The sequence below is a fragment of the Pagrus major genome, chromosome 12 (genome assembly GCF_040436345.1).
Source record: "Pagrus major chromosome 12, Pma_NU_1.0".
NCBI classification, from domain to species: domain Eukaryota; kingdom Metazoa; phylum Chordata; class Actinopteri; order Spariformes; family Sparidae; genus Pagrus; species Pagrus major.
Genome location: NC_133226.1, coordinates 3,162,219 through 3,182,487, shown reverse-complemented (window position 1 = coordinate 3,182,487; position 20,269 = coordinate 3,162,219). Strand labels below are relative to the sequence as shown.

Genomic DNA, 20,269 nt, shown 5'->3' with positions numbered 1-20,269 from the left:
ATCAATGTTAATTATCGAAAGCTGATGATTTTCTGTCATTATATTTTAAAAACGAGATGTTGCTAACTTACAGAAGTGTTTTGTACACTGCTCATTACTGGTTATTAGCATTGTAGCTGAGTGAAACCATGTATTTTGCAAGTCTCACTAGTGCACCCAAATCATTTCTTAAATTCACACACTCTAATATTCACTCTCATAGGCAGTGAAATGCTGGACTGTAAAGGGCTGGCTGTATTAAAGCACTGCTGTAATCATAAACTCAACCATTATTTGAATATCAGGGTTCATTTGAGAATTTGATGATTTAATCAGATATAATACATTCAATGATCCTATGTGGGATTATGGACACATCTGCCATATTGTGTTACATATGAATATTGGAAAAATATTGGTTTCAAACATATTGCTAAACACTTGTCTGGAACCATGCTGTGGATGTTTGTTCGTGTGTTTGATACCTTGTCCTTGGATATGGGACACATCCAGGCCTTCTTTCAGCCGCAGAATAACGGCACCAAACTGGGAGTCAAAGGCATCGCTGAGAGGAAAAACACAGAAATGAAATATCACCATCAGCAGTGGTCAGAATGAAGTGTGACATGCTCAACTAAACATAGGCCAAAGTAACAAAGACATGGAGCATTTAAAAAGGAAGACTGATAACCGCACACAACAAATGCCAGGTTTAAATATCTGTCTCAGTCTTGCGGGTTCAACCTTGTAGTTCCAACATTGTAACTCACTGGATGGAAAGTAAAGGGCACATTGCTGAGCGTATTAGCTGTGATTTTAATATTGTAGGGCTGAACCATCTCTGACCTTCAGCTCAAATGCCATAATCCTACACTTTACAATCAGGAACTCGTTCAGCTTAAGTCCTTCACTCATAGCCTCACATGACTGACTCAGGGTTCGGCAGGCAGTCAGGGTTTCACATGAACCAACACTGTTCTCCTGTGTGTGTGTTTGTTTACAAGAACTTCTTGGTAGAAAACCCTGCATCATGTACTGAGCTTACATACAATTGTCAATTGTGAAAATTGTTATTTTCATGATATTCTATCAAAGTGTATACATCTAATTCATCTAAAATGCATGTTTGATTCTTCATATCTTATTAATTACAACATTTTCATTAGTGTTAGGTTGGAGACCTACTTGTCCCGTTGGGCCACAGACTAAAGACAATGACAGCTTGAGTTTATGCAAAACTAGACTGCAGTTATCAAAGACACTAGGAAAGCTCCTGAAAGCAGCCAAAGTGTTACGTGACATATGCTCACATCTAAATTCCGGCAGAGACAAAAAGAACATTGCATATATGTGGGCTACCTCGGTGATCGTTTTCGTCTTTGTCTCAGCACCACACGTTGGTAACTTGTTTGTGTCTCAGAAGCTTGAGACAAAGTTAGTCGGCTAGCTATACAGAGGAAGCCAAGTTAAGAAAACACAAATATGATTTGGGGACACACAACTGGTGGGACACCTTTTTAAATGTTAAGATGGTACAGGGCTCAGTAGTCGATTAACTTACTGGATCATACTGATGTAAGTCTCCACATTCATCATGTCGCCGTCCCTCCAGTCGTTCTTGAAGCCCAGCACCAATGTGTTCGGCTTCAGGCGACCCAGACCAGCGGCCTTGGGAGGGAGAAGAATTTAAATCACAAATTAATTTACACCTCGACTCATTTCTTGACTACTTGCCTAAGAATCACTGACACTGTTATTCTGAAGCAGCAAATAAAAATGAAGACATCCTGGGACTGTTCAAGCTGTTATCAGTTTTATGGAGCCAGTTGTTACTTAATTCACACCAACAAATACAAACACAGTACACATGATACAACACTGCTGGCTGTTATCACTGAATAGCAAACAACTACACTGAGGAACATCAGTGTAGTTGTTTGGTTGTGTAAGTCTACCAGGACTTACACAACCTGTGCTATTATCCAGAGCAAGGCTAAATCCATTTAAGATCTCATTCCTGGCACCACTGTGCTGTTTTCCTACCTGGAGCAGGAACTGTGTGCCCTGCCTCATGTCTTCAGCGAACACCGGAGAGTAGAAGGCCTTGCACTCATTTTTTAGCAGCCAGCGCTGATATCGGGCCTGGTCTGTGGCCAGATCTTTGAAGTTTGGCCTTCTGTAGCCCTGTGGGGAGGCACACACACACACAAACACTATAACTAATCACATAGCCTCGCATTCTGAAATGTTGGAAGTCTGGAGCAAATAAAATGACCATGTGGGCAGCTGTGTAGGTCCACATTTCCAAGGTTAGACATCACAGAGAACTTAATTTAATCAGATTTTCACTGAAGAATTCAACCTGTTGAAAATGTCCTGCTCTGAATCTCCTCATCAAAGACTTTCTTTATTTCTGAAGAAAAGAGCTTACAAAGATGCTCTTCAGATAGGAAGCTGTAATGCCATTAGCTGGGAATGTTTACACCATTTAACTTGTTCTATGGTCCCTAATGGAAGTAGGCAGGAGGACAGATCAGAGGCCACTTGTGGAGGGTGCCGTGTTCCACAGAGCCAGAGAGCTGCTGGACTGCACAGAGCCTCATTCATCTAATCAAAATGGACTTTCCATTGTGAATCAGTTATGCCTGCCAGGGGATTTGTAAAAGGCTTTTTACACTGTGTATACAGGAGTGAAACAAACGTATCAATTGTATCACCACTGAGGCTCACTGATGCGGTCATTTCTGAGCTCTAAGCTCATAAGAGTTACAATTTGAGCAAAACAGGTGAGAGATCACAAAACTGCGGAAGTGTTTTAAAAGGAAAATTAGCTTCAAATGAAATTAACAAAGAATTAACTTAAAGCAAGAAGAGAAAATATTGATTGGTAGCTAGTCGCGGCAGTTGTCGCAGAAGTTTAAAGCTGGCCTGTGTGCAGCAGAATAAGCCCCGTTTCCAAATCCAGAACAGACCCTGGACAGCAGGGTCAATATATCAAGCTCAGAAACAGGTAAAACATTCAAACTGTAGTGCCCTTATGTCAAACCTTTGTTTGGGGGATCAACATGTGAAATTTCTTAACTGCAGAACTTGTATGCTGAAACTATATCCTGACTCATTCTGCTGTTAGTTCAGTCAGCTGTTACCGCTCATGCTGCAGGGCTTGAGACAAACGGTGTTGCCTTGTCCCCCGAGTCTGGACGGCAGAAAATTGACTTATTATGAATACACAATTCCAGATGATAAGTTGAACTGACTATTTCTGACTCTGCTGATTACAACGGAGCGGGTCTTCTAATACTTTTACCATGTTTATCAGTCTCTAAACAGTGCTGTGTTAGCACTAGTTATAATTAACAATAATAAAGTTATGAGAATTGTTCCGCGGTACCGGCCCATCTATCCCCTCAGTCACAAACGGCTTTTTGGCAGGACCTTGTGAAAATGTTGCTCTAGTTAAACCAAGAGGGCACTGAAAATCTGTACTAATATTGGCAGGAGGGGAGCTAGTGAGCTGTTAGCAGCTAGTGAGCAGCAGAGTCCTGCAATATTTGTGGCCTCAGCATTTTAGCAGCGCATAGAGAAACTGTCTTGTGTATTTATCAGATCAGTTCTTTTGATCAGGCTTTATAAAGACCACCCATTAAACACATATCAGCTGATAGCGATAACAATCAGAGTACCCTTAATGCTATTGTTTTATCATAGTTTGTGTCTTGTGTTGTTCTCTCTGTATTGTTTATTTCTTAGCTGAGTTTTGTGTTCTTCATGTACATATTTAATGAGTTTGTGTTTTGTACTGTCTCTTGTGTGTTTATTGTTCAGTTTTATGTATCTAAAGCACATCTAGGAACGGGCCTTTCAAATTAGCTCAGGCTGTAAATGTTGTGGTGTGTTGCATTGATTTATGCTACATACTTATCCCTATAAAATAAGCATTAAACAAATAAATGAATTAGTTCCCATACATACTGATATCCCTAACATCAGCCCTTTTAAATGAAATTCTTTCATCAATAACACATTTCAGTTTCAGTGTTGTGGTTTTTACAGCATTTTTTTAACAAAAGGCAAAAGAACATCAATAACAGTGTTCTCAGTGTAATCTTCTCACCGTGCGAATATGACCACAGATCATCAGGCCCACATTCTTGGTGAAGCTGTGGACCAGGTCAAGGATAGCTGGACGAGAGTTGGGGTATCCAGTCATCACCAAACACTGGGGTCTACAGTCAGAGAGAAAACATCAACATGTCATATTTAAAGCATCACCAGCTTTTATATCTGCAGCCACTGTCTCTTCTGACCTTAACAGCGGCCTCTAGTCTTCTTAGCATGCAAAAAAAAAAAAAAAAAAAAACAGGAGCAGAGTAGTGCACATCAAAGCAAATATGTTAAGCACCATGGGATTTAATGGAGGAGACAAGAGGGAGCTCAGAGGAACACACGGGTCACTCTGAAGACACCATCAGATGCCTTTTAATCTTCTGCTGCCATGGGAACAAACCAGAGGCACATTATCACTAATACGTCCTCCAAAAGCCCAATGCACCATGTGCTACATGTGCAGGAATGCAGAATTAACACATGTAACATGGTGGATATAGTGTGTAAATAATTATTATCTCTATTTAATAATAGCTGCATTTGCTACATTTGCTACATATATACAGTGGTTATACATGGTTCCCATCGGACACTTGGATATTTATTCCCACAATTTAAAGGTAAATCATGAATGTCTTGATGATATAATCGTGCTTTTGATATATTTTGTATTTTACCCATATAAACACATTATATGTGCTCATGTGATGTGTAACAGTGATTGTACTTTTACGATATGTTTGGCTGTATGAAGTGATTTTGTGTACATTTACCATATAATGATTCAGTTTTTAGTAGTAAGCAATAATTCTACTTTGATTATTATAGTGCAAACTACAACCTCAACAGTTAACATGCAGTTAAATTTATCCTTAATGCAGAATATCTTTATTATTAATTAATAGTGATTTCAACAATACTGCCAGACCATAGTCACAGTTAACGACACAAAACACTAAACTGCTTTTCTTTCTGTCTTTTTTTATTTTTTGAGGAACTTGGCTGTGTACAATATGTATAGTATGTGAGCTGTCAGCCCAGTTTGTTTGACAGGAGGCCTCATTTCCCTTATGCCATAACTTGATAAAAACAAATGCTCGATCTTAGTCTTGTTTGCTTATGCTTTGATACGATATTTCCTGATGTAAGTTAGAAAACTTGTCTAACTTTATGGCGCAGACACACCAAACTGATATGAAACTACTAGTGGCGACTGTGCCATCGCCTCATGTCGCCTGTGTTTCGGTCCACATAAAATAGTGCCAAAGACACCAGCTGACGGTCAACTAGCTTGTACGTTCTGCGCTTGCATGAGAGGAAATAGCTTTCCACACCACCAGGTAGCGGTAGTCTGTATTTGTCATTAAAAAGGTAAACCAGAACACTCAAGACTGCAGATGTACAAACTGCTGATATGATAAAGCAGTGTTTTTTAAAGCCACTTTCGCTAATATAGTCACTTCTGATCAAGAATATGTCTGACATAAAGTTGCAAATGGCACTGGTGGAGAGGAAAAGTAAGGAAAAGCTACACTAAATGGGTAAAATCATGAATACAACAGCGACAGGGCTTTCCCTTTCTTTCCCCATTTATCACTGATTTGCTTAGCTGCATAGCCAATCAGAGTTATTTCACTCACCGACGGGCCCCGCCGCTGATTCAGCATGCTCAGTCAACCAAAAAGCCGCAACAAGGGCCGACTAGTCTCAACAGTTTGGGACACACTGTGTCAGACTATTTTATTAAGGTCAAGTTCTTTATTTAATACTGATGCATTTGGCAGTTAACCATGTTAAAATCCTTTCAGTGAAGTTCCCCAAACTTAAGCCCTGTACGCAAGTACAAGGGTACACAGTACTGTCACTAAAATGTTTGAATTGTACTGGTAGCGATATAGAACATTTCAAACATTACCCAGCAGCCTACCAAGGCATATTTACACTGTCCACATGAGCGCCATTAAACATATAAAACAGATCTATACAATTTCAGGGAACAACACATGGCCCTTGTATTAACACACACAAATATGATCTATCTACATTTGAAGTTCAGGTGAACCTTATTAAGGTAGCTGTGACCTGCCACACAATAGCTACTTCTCAATTCATGTCCATCAGTTTCTTATATCACCACCAAATACTGTAAGGAGGTTATTCCATACCAACATGGTCTCATCACAGCTACTGTGCTTGTTTGTTTGCAAATGGTTAATTAGGAGGGTAATATATTAATCAATAGATCATTAGATAGTAGCTACGGGTGTGTTTAGTTCAATTGGAGGGGTTGCTTCTTCGTGTTTGATACCTGAAGTTCTTGATATGGTCCTCCACTCCGCTGAGGTGCAGAGTGTGGGTCAGGGCCTGGTGGTAGGTCAGAGCCTGGGTGGATGAGCCCCAGTTCACATCTGGAGGGGAGGACGCATGCAGGCAGAAACACACAGTGCAGTTAGGAAGTGTGTTTACGGGTCGTCGTGCTGGGCCAAAGGCCGTCTGACCCATGTGGTGTTACAGGCACTGAGAAGGCCTTGTATGTGTGTGTAGCTGCATGTCAAACTGAGTGTGCACACAGGTGTGTGTGCAAAGCTGCAAATCCAGCCTTGTGTTTGAAGAGGTGCAAAGGAAGTGTGTCGGGGGGTGGAACAACTTGACAGCTCAGTATCATGTAGCAATGCACTGTATAGATGACACCGACTTAACTTGTTGGTCGACATGTTTTCAGTTCTGGTGACAGTAGGCTAGCATTTTAGCCTGGAGTCATTATTTTCATTATTTCCATTTTATATGATAGATAAAGATTTCAAAGTGATTTTATTTTTCTTTTAATGAGTGAATTAAAATACATAATGTGAATTTATCAGTTATAAATTCTTATAAAATCAGCAGGCGATTTGAGAGGGGACAAGGGGGATGCCATCGCCCTTGTTAGCAAAATGACCAAATGCATCCCACTTGCTAAGCTGCCATCCACCCTCTCCATCCCCCAGTAGCACAGAGAGTGCTGGACAGCTTTAGGTAAATATGTTAGTCTAGCCTGCCTGACTCACGGATACTTTATCTGACCGATGTATGTGTAAGATAGAATCTATGGCCTTGACCATGGCTCTTAAACCAAAACAACCAGTCAGTTCCCTGATTGCGGGTGAATGAAACAGACTAGGTGTATTCCCCCAGTTGAAAATGAACAAATTGCCTCCTGACTAAAAAGTGTTTTTTGTCCACAAAACAAAGATATTCAGTTTACTGTCACAGAGAAGTAAATAACTAGAAAATATTCACAGTTAAGAATATGAAAAAAGAAAAGACTGAGACCAATTAATCAATAATCAAAATAGATGGCAATTAATTAAATAGCTGACAGCTAATCGATTAATCATTGCAGCGGTAGTGGCTAGGAAAAAGAACTGTTTGGACTCATCGGCCAAATTGTGCCAAATGAGTACTTAGTAACTCACCTGGCTTCTTGTAGCTGACGTAGATAAAAAGCCCCAGAACAATGACGTTGGTGAGGAGCGCAGCCCACCAGTTGATGACAAACATGACCACACAGCACAGTATGGCTCCAGCAAGAGAAATCCACATGTTGTAGTACTTGAAGCTGGGACGCCACCCTACAGCACCAATGAAGACAAGTCACAACAAGGCAACAAAGGCAAAGGAAATTTAACAATCTGAGAGCGCAACTCACATAGTGTTTGGGGATTATAAAGTATGCAAAATTATGAATTATGGTAAAGGAAATGCACTTCGTGTTAAGGTTGAATAGAGTGAAGTCCAATTTGTCAGACTATTTAACTTAAACCAAATCAAGTCCTGCAATGCAGAGAACTAAAAGTCAGGAGTGACCGTTGTCTTCCTACATGAAAGACAACGTTTCACAATAATTTTCTTGGCCTTAAAATATTAAATGTTGATGTTATACAGCATGAATAAAGTTAAAGTTGGATACGTGCTGGGTTAAAGAATGGGAGTTAGCAGCCTGTTAGACTGGAGACCAGACGATTATACCAGCTATAAAGGACGTGATTTATTTACTGAGTATCACAGAAACTAGACTAGAGGGATTTTAGTGATGGGATACAGTCCGACTGTGTGTGGTTACACAATGACAGTCTAAAACAAACACAAGGACATAAAGGGTACATTGAGGGTGCTGTTCCTCTCAGTCCCATTCAGGGGTTTTATGTGTCCCCCAGAGTGGGGAGAGATTGCCCCTGCTGAGGCCAGAACACCAAATGGGGTTTATAGTTTGTGATTACAGAGGCAGTAAAATCCATTAGTCAATGTATTACTGCTCACCTCTAATTGAGTCATGTACCATTTAAGTCCATGTAAATAAATGACCTGCTTGGAGGAATTAGAAGCAGATAAAGAATCTGTACCTGGAGTTCTGCTAGAGCTTTGATATTGAGGGGGAAAAAGCACAGAACTCAATATAAAAACAAATTCAACTACATGCATTACATTCAGCTATTCACTACAATCTAATGAGCAGGTTTACTCAAATGACTAAAAATGTAAACATTTTCTCACTTACCTACAGCGGTACCCTTCCAGAAAGATTTGTTTTTTTAATGTTTTTAAGATATCTGTGTCTAATATTTCAAGAACATTGTCTAACAACAATGTTTCCATATTCCAATATTCAACAAACACAAGAGTTAAGTGGAGACTTGCACATACACTAAGAAAGGTCTCAGTTAAGCTTCAGATTTATTTTGGCATTTTGTCAAGTTACTTATGGAATCAAAGCTAATCCTTGAAGCTGCAAAAAATGAAGCCTGCTAACATTAACTGTTTTGTACATTACCATGTGTTAATAAAAGACAAACAGAGTAGCACTTTTAAAAAAAAAAAATGTGTTCAAGTTACTTTCATCATCAGATATCTCAAAATCTGGACAAATAAAACCAAAACCATCTGCATGGACAGAAAACAGTGGAGGGAATTGACAATGCATTTCTAATTTTGGTGAACTAACCCTAACCTCAAAGAAAAAAAATAACAAGCCAATATATAGCGTAGCATTTTTTTTGTATACTGTACATTACCTCTGAAAAAGCTTCTGATATTTTTTTTCTATGTGAGCAGAGATCAGTCCTCACATCACTGTGAATTGATCAAACCCAGTGTGTGTCAGCCATGAGATCATTCATGCTGGTGTACTGTACCAGGAACATTTCTGCTCCTGGCAAACTGTTGTGATGCATCTGTCATTAAACAGTGAGGTCAAACAAAACAACAACACTGAAATGATGCACACATTTTAAAAGGGCTTCCAGAGAATCATCTGATGTGTGGCTGTGTTTCAGTAACAGTGGATAACACAGTTAAAGGAAAAACCTATTTCAACATAGTGATTGGAAGAAAAGGGTGTGTGTGTGTGTGTGTGTGTGTGTGCGCGTGTGCGCGTGCATGTGTGTCTGTGTGTGTGTGTGTGTTAGCGGTGGTGGGGGGCCAATGAGTCTGGCAGCTTTTTTTAAAACTATAAGATTGTTGATATACAGACATAATATTTGTTTGTGTGTGTGTGTGTGTACATACTGCGTGTGTGCGCGCACGTGCGTTCATCTAGGTATGCTTTTGTTTCGATGGCTAAGTGAAGGTGTAAATTGTAGTTTTTTGATAAGTTCAATGATCAACAGGGACGAGGTATTTTGGAGTTGTTTTGTTTATATGGTATGATACGATTATTTTAAAAGGAACTTTAATAAAACTTAAAAATGTTAGACATAAATGCAATTTAAAGGATATTACTGTAACTCTGTGGCTTATGGCACCCAAAAGTACAACAGAAGTAAACACGATCGGTCCAGCTCGCAGAACAAGCCCTACGATTGGCTCTGGTTATAGTATTTGACATGCCTACAATACGGCCTGAAAAATGCAAATCAGTACTTGATTCTGTCTAGGTATCATTTTCTTTGTTTGTATTTTATTAATTCTTTGCAATGTAATTTCCTTCTATGCACAATGGCATGCTGTACTTTCCTAAATTACTCTACCAAATTTAAATCCTTTGTTGGGTTAATTTGATGTTTAACCTGTCTTCTCTTGTTCTGTCTGGGGAAAAAAGGCACTTGGCTAACACTGGCATATTCACAGCCCTGATCGATATCCCTGCTAAAAGAAAAAAAAGGCAAGTCGTGTAAATGATCATCCGACTGCTACTGCAGAACACCAAGAAGAAATACACATTACTTCTACCCCAGACTCTCTGTTAGCTTTTCTATGCGCGGTCTGAAAGGGCCGGTCTTGTGAGCTGTTAAACACTGGCTCTAAGCTCTTTGAGGCACTCTACAGCTCAGGACACGTCTAAGTGCTTCAAGTAAATCCTTTTGAAACCCCTTCATTTCCCATCACAGGCATTGTTAAACAGCATACACTCGTGACTGTGCTATCATGGCTGCTCATTTTACACTCAGACAAGGGAGGTCTCTTGTGATAAGTCCCTATGTCTTCTTAACTTCTTGATCTAGTGCTTCTTTCTTTTCTAACATTTCTGGGTCTTGATCTTACCTGGTGAGTTAGCCAGTGATGCATGGAACACCGAAAAGTTGATCAAGGCATAGGATGCCAAGAAAAAGTTGGAGATGATGGGGGCAATTACGTTCAACTCAGCTGTAAGAAGAAGAAAAAAAAGACAATTTAGAATGGGCAAAAAGTCAAACCTGAATTTTCGTGTCCACCAGTCCTCTTAGCAAGAACAATAGACTGGTTTCTAAATCTATATAATTGAGGCATACTGGGAAAAGAGAATTTTCCCTGCTGGCATCAAGAATTAAGTATAGCAATGTCAGTCAGTCCATTTGTTGGACCATCACCAACACTTCCAAAGCAAACAACAGCTGAACAGATTGGCACGGAATTTGGTAGAGATATTGATGGTGCTCAGATGACTCCTAATGATTCTGGTTAAACCCTGACCCTTTCTCTGCGCCACAGTCAGGCCAAAATATTTCCTTGCACGGAACTTTGGTCAGAACTAATGTTCAATTTGCACTGGATATCCATGATCCCGTCAGAATGAAAATCTTTTGATGACCCCATCAGGTGGATATAGCCCTTCAGAGACAAAACAATTTCAGCTGTGCTAGCCGCTAGGTTCAGGCAGTCGGAGCCAGGTTCAACTTTGGCCGCAAGCCTCAGTGGCGCAGTGCAAGCCATGAATGGGTTTCAGAGCGCAGTGGCGTTGTGTTTGAAAAGGCCTTTAGAAGAACTGTGAGGTGGGTCGCATGCACCAATTAAATGCTGTCTTTAATTTACCTATTATGAGTACAAATTACATTGTTCTTTCCAGTAAACATCTTGGAAATTATTCTGAAATTACAGACAATAAAGCATTACTGCAAAATCACAACTTTATTGTTATTTCAGGAGAGTGTACTGAATATCGCAGCCTCTGAGATTTTAGGCTTTTGATTATTGTGATCTCATACAAGAACAATGCAGAAATGAGCAGTGTGTGCAGCCATACCGATGAGAATGAAGGCCAGAGCGATACCAAAGGTAAGGATGTAGCCTTTAAGGGGCTCGTTGTTCTTGCCGTAACCTTTGGCGAACATGCTAAGGCCGGGGTAGATGTTGTCCTTACATAAAGCCTGTGGAAACGGAAGTTGGAGTTTCAGTTGTTCATAATCAAAAACTACAAAATGTATTACAATTCAAAACTACATAAATTGCTCATGGTTGTTAGTGCCATTCATTAGAAACCTTGAAGCAGTTTAGTTTGGATATTACCTGAAAAACTTTGGGTGCACTGACTAAAGAGGCCAGAGCTGAGGACAGAGTGGCAGAGAAGATTCCGGCAGAGATGATGGGACCAAAACCAGAAACCAGACTCATCACCTGAACAAAAGATAAAATACCAATTTAACTGTCTGACTGTTTAACACATTTATTTTAACTTCTATCTCTGAAATGTTATAAACTTCAACCTCATTTTCTGACAGAGCTGCTTCATACCTGAAAGTCATTATGGAGTCCATAGTCACATTTGACACTCTTACAGGAAGAGAAGTCAAAGCCTAATTTGCATGCAGCATCACTGCAATTGCCAACGACTTGTGTGATTGTGTCATTCACATGTCCAGTGGCGTCTCTCACAATACAGGAGCCTGGTGTGAGAAAGGAATTATGCACACATTAAAACTCTGTTAAGAAATATGATGTGCTTGAAAGATTCCAGATTATGAAAGCTACAGAGAATATCACATATACTCAATTACTGCACCTGTTGAAACAGCAACACCCAGGTAGACTATTCCTGTGATCAGGATGGCCAGAAGAGTTCCTCTGGGAATGGCCAGCTGTGGGTCCTGCAACCAACAACCACAACACAAATTACAAGCAATCTATAACTGCACAAACCTTGTATTTTATGTCAATAAAGGGCTTTAAAGGATGCCATCAATCCCCTGCCACCACAAAAGTGTTTAGCAGAATCACTGTCCCAGTTTCTCACCATTTTCAACAGAGTACAATCAATAAAAGCACTACTAACATTCATCTAGTAGCAGTTTAACTTAAGTTAAGGTCTGACAAAGATGACACCGAGACAATAATTTTGCTTTGCTTGACAGCTTTAGTCAAATGTATCACATTAAGATAAACCTCTTTTTAAAAAGGGGTCTTGTTAATAGTTCCAGTTGACTTACAGCGAGGTCTCCTGAAATGTTGGCTCCAGCCAGAATACCAGTAGCTGCAGGGAAGAAAATGGCGAAGACAGAGAAGAAAGTTTCCCCTCGAAAGTCCGGACCCATGTTTTCCCACATGATTGAACCTGACAGAAAAAGGAGTTTTAAATACCAAAAAGGCAGCTGACAAAGCCATCAGTGCCAACGCTGCTTAAGTAAACAGCTCTCAGGGTTATGAGATGGTACAGATGTCAATTCTGTCTAAAAGGAAGTCTCACTTGAAAAATCAGTGTGTGCTCATACCGTCATAGCCGAAAAAGCCCGAAGGTTTCTTGGACTCAAGAGGAATGAAGGATCCAATGAAGTAGTTGCAGATGGCTGTGATGAGGACAATGAGCAAGAAGATCTGGGCCTAAAGTGAAGAACATCAACCAATTCATTAGTCACTGCAGATCTCTTAATCCACTGTATGCATCGGTTATTCTGTGTGGTGGCATTCCCAGTGTTACAGTGTTCAGGTGTACACTGATTACATTACTTGCAAGCCGCCTCCACCGTCATTTTGCTTTGTTTTTTTTTTTTTAAATTAATTAATACTTAGTTGGCTGACGGACGCTTCTATCATAAACTGAAAGTGTCTGCTCTGTACAGCAGCGGAGTTGCAGCACAGAGTAGCAGTCACATTTAACTCATCACGTGAAGAGAATAAGGAGAGTTGACTGACAAGACAATGGTGGAGGATTTGTAGTCAAAGTGAAGAGCAAAGGCACCTATTTACCAATATTTTGGATTTTAAGGGAACCTGATAATGTTCAGGGAAAAGGAGTAATCAGGAAAAGGAGTTGGTTACCTCACTGAGAAGTTGGAGGTGTGAATCCTGTCGTCTGCAGCTCTTTATGTAGCAGACTGACTAAAACTACTTCCTGACATATTTAAAACTGATCCGCTTTCAACAATTACTAAAAATGATTGTTGTTTTATGTTGTTGATCCATTTTTATTAGTAAGTGCACTGCATTAACTGGGACATTGCATTTCTTGTAACTCACATACTTCTTCATAGAAGTCGACTCATGCTTCGCCAGTTAAATGCTTTTAATGTGATGCTGCAGCAGTAGGAAATGTTCGGTTTGCATTAGCAGTAAATTAACACAGCACTCTACGGATAGTGAACAGCTTTTCTTGTAAAAAGTGCCAACCCTACAGTGTCCTGTTGCGGGAAGACGTAGACGTAGCAATTCTAGGTTCCACACACAGTTTATTTTAGCATCACTGTATCAGAGATGGAACCCTGTTCATACCTTGGCCTCCCATTCCATTCCTGCCAAAGAGATGCCCAGGAGAAGGATTACTGTGATGGTGCCGATGATTCGGATATCGTTGATTTCATCTGTCATGATGGCATCTACACCCTGAGAGACAATACAATGAGTTGTTAAATGGAATAATGAGAAGTGCAAACATTAAAGTTTGTTGATATTACAAAAGATTTTTATAGAACAGCTTAGACAAAAATCCAATGTTGCTAACAGCAGCTACAGTCTGGGTATCATCGGATAATCTGTTATTCAGTTGAGAATTCAAAATCAGAAAATGAAAAAATGATGTTATTACATTATTTGTTTATGAATGTAATAAAAAAAACAAATAAAGCTTTGTTTTTCGTTCTTTTCAATTTTTGCTCAGATCAAAAATAAGGAATTTAAAAAATTTGCCATGGGCTAAAATTGATTTTGATATTTCATTTGTCCGATTTATGTGCCCCGGGAGTTATTTATTATGGATTATTTACTCACACAGTAGGCCCGGCTCATAAACTGCTCTGTTTAAGGCGGTTGAAAAATTGTGAACCTATCCTTTAATTGACAATTACATTTTTCAGCTCACTGCTGCAGCTCCAAATGTGACTATGGTAACCACATAAACCAAACAGAGGAAAATAATCTACAAGGATCTACAAACATGTTTGATTGACATCTTCTCTCAAGCTAAATGATCCAGTATGGGCAGCAGTGGTTAGCAGTCACAGCAAGAGGGCCCTGGGTTCGAAGCTGGGGCCCCTATGTGTGTGTGTGTTCTAACATATCTGTGAGGGTTTACTCTAGGGGCCCTGGTTTCCACTCACAGTCCAAAGACATGCAGGTTAGGTGAGTTAGCCACTCTAAATTGTCTGTAGTTGTGTATGTGATTGGTTGTCTGTGTCTATGTGTGAGCCCTCTGACTGACTGGCAACCTGTCCTTTCGCCCAATGACAAATAAACCAGTACAGCTAATGAATGAATGGAACAATAAACAATGCTGGTATTAGTTAACTTGGCCTTACTTGTCATATAAATGGTTGCATTGTAAACCATTCTCTCTCTTGGTCCAAGCTGTCTATAGGGCTAAGGAAAGGTGGGTAGCCAGTAGAGATGAAGTGCTGGAATTGCACTAACAAGGCAAGAGATGCAGCAATAATCACTAACTACTTAAATGCAGCATGAGACACAGAGAGACTTACACGAAGAAGTTCCACAACTGTTTCAGCAAATCCCACCACATACATGGCTACAGCCACTGCATTGGCAAAGGCAAAGATCAGACCAATAGAGCCTCCAAACTCTGGGCCCAGACTCCTAGAAATCAAGTAATACGCTCCACCTGGAAACAAGAGGTAAGGGACAAGATGTTAGTAATAGTTAACTGTTGTGAAAACTTGGAACATATTATAACAATATTGTCATTATTGGCAGTGTTTATGCATACAGTAGGATGGTATAGCAATGTTTGCATCTAAAAGGATTGCACTGGGGACTTATTTTCAGCAGCTTGTCCCCGACGAGGCATAAACATGGTCCAAACTGTCAGTCCCCCTTGAGTTGTCATCAGAATCGATACCAGAGTCAGAGCCTGATACCTAGATACCCTCCTGAGACCCGACTGCTATTTGGGCCAAATAGGGCCATCAGAAGCTTCCATTAGAACAGTTATCAATGCTCATTTATGCACTATCCTCTCAGAGTGTGGAGTGTTAAATAACACCAGAGCAACTCAAAACAAACGGTTAGGAGAGGTCTCCAGAGCAGCCCATGCTCCACATCACGGTTATTATAGCTCCAGGATCAGACTGTTGGAAACAGTGTGTCTGGCCGGGCATGGTACTTCTAACACTGGGCTCTAGCCTGATTTGCCTACAACGAAGCAGCTAAGACTTACCAAAGGCTTCGCTGGAGAATTCAGCAGCACATAAAAAGTGACATTGTGCTGTTGTAGAATTACATGTTTCAGTTTTATGGCTCTAAGGACAAATATGAGCTCATTTTGGGGTGACTAGTCACCAAATGGGGAGAAATATCTCATCATAGGATAGAATTATACAATTACATTACTACTGAGAAACCCATACCACAATTGTCACAAAAAATCTGAACTACTCCTTTAACCCTTTTACATATTAGGTTAAGTTGACTGATTATTGTATGGCTTGTTTTTCATGTCAGAAAAATTCACATTCACTGCTCCACATTTAGCTCTTTCATACACATGTGCTGGCTTGGCTCAACTCTGCTTGACTTGCATGTCAACTAAGCGCGACAGGAATTTGCATCTCCATTACAACATGGCTACCCCTTTTAAGGTGCGTCTTTTACTTTACTTGTTTACCACACACACACACACACACACACACACATATAAATAAACACACTTATACAGATTTAATGAGGCAAAGTTGTATCCTTCCTTTAAGATTTTAACTCCAGAACTGTTCTTGTTTCTGGCAGTTCGGCTTTTTGCCAGGTTGTTACCATTTCACATTGGAATGATGACACACATGGACAAGTTGCAGTCAGTGCATGTGATAAAGAGGCACTAAGATAGGACTAAGCACTTTTTATAACATCGTTTAATCCCAGTTGATGTCAGATCTTGTGAACCTGAACTAGGGTGGAAATATCCTGGTGTGTACATCTCTACTAGGTTACGGCATATGACAGTACGCAGTGTGTCCCCTTAGAGTTGCCACAAGGCATTCGTTGCTCACTACAGTGGTCACCGCTGCTTTCCACTGTCTCTTAGACGGCAACCTCCAACTGTCACTTGGCAAAGAAAACTTACTCCAGTCAACTGGGAAAGGGAGTTAGATCAACTCTCACATTCCTGCCTGTCAAGTGTGACTCTTTTACTTAGCTGTGCTCAGCCTTAGAAGCTTGAAACAAAGTTAGCCTACTAGCTATACTGAGGAAGCTAAGCTAAGAAAATGCTAATAATAATGGCATGATTGAAAGAAACACATCAACATTGGCCCGCAGAGAAGAATCACAGCTGTCAAAAATGTAACCGTGTCTTGGGTTCACCTAACTCGAAGGTTTAATAAGAAAATAATAAATGGGACATGAAGATGTATCATTAGTGCACTGAGCAGCAACACATTTCTGTTTATTTTTTCTGCCACATGTCACAAACGCCAACAACTCCTGCCTGACAGCAACTCTGAGATGACACACTGCTTTTTTTGTGCGCCCTGCTGGGGGCCCTTTAAATCAGGATGTTACAATGGTACAGGGCTCAGAAGTCGATGGTTGTCGACCACTGGCGATGTTATTGTCCATTGACCCAACTTTAATCTCTACCACTTTGATTTAACCCAGCTGTAGTTTGTAGTAACTCATAGAATATGACTGACATTATTCTTCATTTGAATATGACATACTGAAATAACCATGAGCATGTTTTGCCTGATGTAGTGACTGAGGACTGTGTTGATCCGTGTCGGACCTCTCAACCAGAGCTGCCTCTGCCTCCATTCACTTCAACATGAAGTGTACAATCTGGAGTCTCATTGAATTTCTCCTCTCACTGCAACAACTGGGCGAGTTGTATGTTTAACCGTTCTTTCCCCCTGACAGCACACATAACGCTACACTGTGATGGATGACTGATAGCTGCTCATGCTGGTTACAATCACACACCTGGATTATCTGGTTTCACACCAAACAGCAGGAAGAGCCCAAATGTTACAGGAGAGTTATGCTGCTCATTAGAACAATTAAAGTAAATCAATGGTCACTGGTGTTTTTTAACTTTTGTGGCATATTCTCTCATGACTATAGATAACTTATCATTCTAGAAAGGAAAGTGATGTATACCTCCTCGTACAAATCCGTTGGTGGCGATGGCAGAGGTGGAGAGGCCGGTGATGGTTGTCACTACTGTAGCCATTCCAACGATCAAACAGGAGAGAGCTGCAGAAGAAAACACATTATAACCTTTACCAATCTCTTGACTGAAAAGAATGTGCAACACTGTTAACAAATTTCTAGCAGGCCATCCAATCACTCTGAGAGCTCTGTGAAAAGTAACAGCACAGCTACGAAGACAAGCAGTCTGCCACATGTGTCACTTTGTGGTGATATTTCACATCAAAGTGGAGAGTTATCAAGAAGTGCTAGGGGGGAGACAGTGTGGAGTGAGAAAGTAACTGACACAGGCTCTGAAGTGACCACCTAGTGAGCACCACAATGTCAATAAACATGGGCTGCGTGCCACACTGCTTGGTTACTTCTCTGGACAGTGATAGTTGAATTTGTCAGTTATGTGCGGTCTTGGTCATATCAAAGTAAAACATTGGCTATGGATCAAACAGGCTCCTGGTAGACATCAGTAAGGAAAAGGGGCCATTACAGGGTCAGTTGACCCAAATAACAAAATGTAGATTGTGTCACGTCTCTCAAGTGGTAACTCTCAATGCAGATAGTTTTGGTCTTGGCAACAATTTATAGTAAACCATCATTAATAAATGGCAACTGTATAGTTATTTAAACTGTATTTAATAGTTATTTCACTGTTAACAAACAATGAAATACTTTATAAACCATTCATGAAGGAACTGTTTAATGTAAAGTTGCAACTGATGTTTGGAATACTTTGTATCTATTAACCATTTACAGAGTAGTTTATCTATAAATATTATTTGGATGGTCATTATAAAGTTGTAGCTGATGTTTATAAACCTCTACAACAGCTTGATAAATAGTTTATAAAGCCTTTCATTGTTTGTTAACAGTCAAATAACAGCTAAAGTTAAATTAAACTGGCAATTGACATTTTTGCTATCAACTTCTAACTTTAAGTAAATATTGATTGCACAGTAATGGCTGTAGAAAATGACACCATCCAGATATAGATTGGTTCACTGTTAGTGTAGTTTTCACTATGCCATTCATTCTGCCCCCGGGCTGGATCTTTCCTAGAAAAATGAAGGTTGAATTACAGCACAAAGGAAGGGCGTCTGTTATTGCACAACCAAAACAGGAAGAGGCATTGTTTTCCCTGGTCACTATCCCCAGTTAACAGTGGAACAACTGGAAAAACTGGAAACTCTACACTGTAAAAGTAAAGAACCCTGCTGATGGAGAAGGCAAAGAGAGAGAGTGATAGAAACCGAGCTAAAACAAGAGTGAATGGATGGGTCTTCACTTGATGGAAAGCTCCTGTGTTGTCTCAAATTCTGTAAACCCACCGATATGTCTTTCCCCTTTCGAAACTGGTATTTTTATTAAGTAGACAGGTAGGTAACAAAAAACTCTGCCTCTCATAGCATTGACCATCAGGGTTTCTTGGTCAAATTGGGATTTTAGGGTTGTTTAATGCTTTGGACAGTAGCCATTTTGCCAGCAGTAAAACCACAGGGAAACGCTAGGAGGGCAAAAAGTTCTATCTTTCTTTTAATACTTTTTTTGTAGTTTCTGTTTTCGAATGCAAATACACAAGTACTGATCAAACAGGTCACCAGGGCTAATACAATACAACTCATGTTAATAATAGTTAGCTTTGTGTTACAGGTGACTTCTGCAGTAGTCCCATGAGGAGAGAGAGGCATACAAAGTGAACAGAGAGAGGAAGAATCACCTCATTTCTTCTATGTTTTATTACTGGACTCAGTTTTACCTTTTTTATTCAGGTCATGTCTTTCATTATCTATTTCATAGTTTGTTGATTTTAATTTGCTGCCTTGCATGCAGCACCCAAGTAATTTGGTTTTTGAAAAGTGCTCTATGATTAAAATTATTGTGAATGGAATTTTAGTTTGTGTTGGTCACATATAAAATATATATGATATATGATATATAATATAATATATATATATATATATATATATATATATATATATATATATATATATATATATATATATATATATATATATATATAAATATAAAATATAATATAATATATAAAATGGCCACAACTTAGGGCTGGGCAATATATCGATATGAGTTATCATGATGAGAACATATATATATATATATATATATATGATCTTAGATTTTGGATATGTTCATACTGTGATATACACTGCCTGGCCAAAAAAAAGGTCACCACCTAAGCAAATAGGTAAGAGCCTTCCATTGGATAATTACTACAGCGATTAATATGTTTCAGCTGGCAACAAGTTATTTATCCCTAACTCATGCAGTGAGTCGCTTCTATTTTCTTACACAACCATGTCTGAAGACATATCCTGTGGTTGTGGAAAGGATGTTACTCTGTTTCAGAAGGGTCAAATTA

The 20,269-nt window shown here is 39.7% G+C and overlaps 1 protein-coding gene across 1 annotated transcript in view; it reads right to left on the bottom strand.

Moving 5' to 3' along the window:
• Positions 1 to 20,269, bottom strand: part of slc12a2 (solute carrier family 12 member 2) — a 70,215-nt gene that overhangs the window by 18,769 nt on the left and 31,177 nt on the right. The window contains exons 4-19 of the mRNA XM_073477658.1: positions 17,848 to 17,943; positions 15,222 to 15,361; positions 14,023 to 14,133; positions 13,026 to 13,134; positions 12,744 to 12,868; positions 12,320 to 12,404; positions 12,052 to 12,203; positions 11,827 to 11,934; positions 11,564 to 11,687; positions 10,606 to 10,707; positions 7,542 to 7,697; positions 6,395 to 6,494; positions 4,094 to 4,205; positions 2,023 to 2,163; positions 1,541 to 1,647; positions 465 to 544 (exon numbers count right to left, since the gene is read on the bottom strand). Coding sequence (XP_073333759.1) covers positions 465 to 544; positions 1,541 to 1,647; positions 2,023 to 2,163; positions 4,094 to 4,205; positions 6,395 to 6,494; positions 7,542 to 7,697; positions 10,606 to 10,707; positions 11,564 to 11,687; positions 11,827 to 11,934; positions 12,052 to 12,203; positions 12,320 to 12,404; positions 12,744 to 12,868; positions 13,026 to 13,134; positions 14,023 to 14,133; positions 15,222 to 15,361; positions 17,848 to 17,943 — 1,848 coding nt within the window. The remainder of the gene's footprint in view (positions 1 to 464; positions 545 to 1,540; positions 1,648 to 2,022; positions 2,164 to 4,093; positions 4,206 to 6,394; positions 6,495 to 7,541; positions 7,698 to 10,605; positions 10,708 to 11,563; positions 11,688 to 11,826; positions 11,935 to 12,051; positions 12,204 to 12,319; positions 12,405 to 12,743; positions 12,869 to 13,025; positions 13,135 to 14,022; positions 14,134 to 15,221; positions 15,362 to 17,847; positions 17,944 to 20,269) is intronic.